This window comes from Hevea brasiliensis, chromosome 3 (assembly GCF_030052815.1).
Source record: "Hevea brasiliensis isolate MT/VB/25A 57/8 chromosome 3, ASM3005281v1, whole genome shotgun sequence".
Lineage (NCBI taxonomy): Eukaryota > Viridiplantae > Streptophyta > Magnoliopsida > Malpighiales > Euphorbiaceae > Hevea > Hevea brasiliensis.
In genome coordinates this window covers 104,898,798-104,901,788 of record NC_079495.1, presented here as the reverse complement: position 1 = coordinate 104,901,788, position 2,991 = coordinate 104,898,798, and the positions used below count along the sequence as shown (strand labels likewise).

The 2,991-nt window shown below is 30.6% G+C and overlaps 1 protein-coding gene across 1 annotated transcript; it reads right to left on the bottom strand.

The window, feature by feature from the left end:
- Positions 1-1,761: 1,761 nt before the first annotated feature.
- LOC131178551 (60S ribosomal protein L34-like) lies at positions 1,762-2,348 on the bottom strand. The gene has a single exon (XM_058143505.1). The coding sequence runs from the start codon at positions 2,262-2,264 to the stop codon at positions 1,902-1,904; it is 363 nt and encodes a 120-aa protein (XP_057999488.1). The 5' UTR covers positions 2,265-2,348; the 3' UTR covers positions 1,762-1,901.
- Between the last annotated feature and the right edge of the window lie 643 nt (positions 2,349-2,991).

The following is a 2,991-nucleotide window of genomic DNA, read 5'->3' as shown; positions in this document are numbered from 1 at the left end:
TCATAATGAGCTGGCAGAAGATTCCCACATGAAAACACACCTCAAACACATCATTTTAGAGCCACTTGTCAGAAAAAAGATATAAATAGGCCCTTATCTCATTTTAGAAAAAAAGAACAAAAGGAGGAAGACAGAAAAAGGGGCAGAAAAACAGAGGAGCAGTCGACTTCCATTCTTGGGGAGCAGAATCTAGCTTCTTCTTCTCTTCTTCACCATTTTCTACATTTCTCCTATCGGGTTTCTTTAGTTTTAGTTTATTTTCATGATTTATTTCCTCTTTTACTTATAATTTCTTGTGTTAAACATGGATTGTGAGTAGTTTTCTTTGATTCTAGAGTAAGGAATGTAATATTTTAGTTATTTTTGTGGATTTGAACTGGGTTAGTCCCAATTTAATGAAATTTATGAGGTTTAATCCATTTCTTGTGTGCTTATTCACATGCTTAATGAAGGGCCCCATTAAGTTATGTTCTTAATCCTTGGTTGAAGCACCGAAAGGAGAAAACCAAGTGATAGTTAATCAAGAAATTGGACTTAATTAACTTAGATCTAGAAATAGACTAAGAGTTAAGAGGGTTTTAATAGATTGATTAAAGAGACTAATGGGTCTTGGTTAATTTTAACTCCACGAAAGTAGGATTAAGTTAATTAAGGCACTCTTTGTCTCACTCGAAAGAGTTTTCAAAGGATTTTAGAATTAATCTTCTTTAAACCCATAAATTTCATGGATTAGGCTAGCTAGGGAAAATCTCAAAATGACTTAAATATGAACCCTTAACTCCAGAATCGTCTTTTATCAATTATTGCTTGAAATTTTACTTTTGAGTGTTTAGTTTAATCTCATTTTATTAATTTTCATTATTAATATTATCAATTTCTTTATTTTGCAAATTATTAAATTAGTCATTGTTTGAATTTAGTTTTACATTTTCATACCTTATGCTTCAAATTCCTAAATTTCTTTTATTAATTTGATTAAAATACAATTTTAACATATTTTATTTTACATCAAAAATTCAATTGAAAATACAACTCTCCGTGGGAACGATATCTTTTTCTATACTACTTGAACGACCCGTGCACTTGCGATTGGGACACATCAGTGGTGATAACGGTGGTCAAGTAATGATAATAGCAATGGTAGTAACGGGATGATGTTTGCAATGGTGGTAACGAAATGATGATGATGATGAGGCTAGTGGTGATCATGGTGGTGGTGGTAGTGGTGACAGGATAGGAATAGTGATTGTAGTAGTAATGATGGCTAAATAGTGGTAGTGGTGATAATATTAATTATAACTATATTTATTTTTATATATAATGACTATTGCATTATTTTAAATATAATTAATTACGTTGCTTAATTATCATTCTATTATATCAAATTTTTTTAACATGAAAACTGCAATATCCAGTAACAATTGAAGTTGAATAACTTTTAAAAGAAAATTAAAATTAAATAATTTTATTGAAATAACCTATAAAGTTGAGTGACATTAAGTGAAAATTACCCGTTATTTCTTATGGCATATTATAGAGATATATCACGTGAGTAGTCATGCGATTTTGAATACTTAGCTGCTGCATCTAGCAGAAGGTGGGCCACAATACCACATCTCTATAATTCAGCGTGTTTACAATATAACTTTTTTTTTTTTTTATATAAACTTGAATGTAAACCCAGTAACTGCAATTACCAAGTAATCTGTCATTACACGTCAACCAAGAAAGAGTTTCAAGAAAGCATCAAAAGATAAATAATAAAACAGCACAAAATTGCAGCATAATTCGTAGATAAGGCGTCGAAAATGGATGAAAAGTGAACAATGCCCTTGGTACTTTTCTTGACTCACAACATTGGCTGTTTCGACAAATCATCCAAGTCATTGAACATTTCAATCTTAACTTCTAGAGGCTTGTTTTTCCTTTGCCTTTTGAATCTTCAAGACCTTTTCCGCAATCTTTTGTTCTTCAACCAAAAATGCTCGAATAATCCTTTCTCTAACAGCACCACCGGACAGTACTCCACCATAAGCCTGGTTCACAGTTCTCCTGTTTCGTGCCAATCTTGACCTCTTATATTCAGCAGGTGTCAAGTGAGGAATCCCTTGAATCCTCTTGCCAGTAACAGGGCACTTCGGACCACTAGCTCTGTTCTTTGTGGTCTGGTACACCAATTTTCTTCCAGGGGTTTTGACGACCCGGTGCTGGTTCGATTTGGCGGCATTACTGTGCCGTTTCCGATATGTCAGTCTCTGAACCATTTTTTACTTCTCTTTCTCACCTGGGATTTTGAGGGTGGGAGCTGCTTGCTAAAGCAGAGAAGGGAGTGTTTATAATATAACTTGAGCTCAAAACTCTATGATTGGGCTTTTTTTTTTTTATCCCTCTTCTTCTTTGTCTTTATGAGGTAGGTTCGAATTTCTATAGTTTGCTTATTTTTATAATTGAATCTAAATCAAGATATATTATTTTATATAATTTTTAATTTATAATTAATATAACTCAACTGAAAATCATAAAAATTAATTCACATCAACACGGATCCATCACCATTACATATTTTCATATTCATAATTGAATTTTCCAAAAACATTTTAAAGAAAATTTTATAAAATAATGGCACAATTTATTTTATTTTAATTTTCATGATTTGTCATGATAACAACTTTTAATTAATACATTTTTAACATCATCACTTCATCTACCAGACTTTTTGTGTATATGCATTTCATAAAATATATTTAGCGTAGGCTTTAGTTGATTATGTCTTCAGTTGATTTGTTCTCTGTGACGCCTTCCTCGTTGAAGACTAAGTACATTTTTATCCCTTCATAATTTCATTTAATCTTTATTTATATAAATAAATAAATTAATTAATATTAATTTATATTATATTACTATAAATAAATAGATATAGATTATATATCATGTTATTAAATAAATTATATGAAAAAGAAAAAAATATAAAAATAACTTCACAAAATTAAA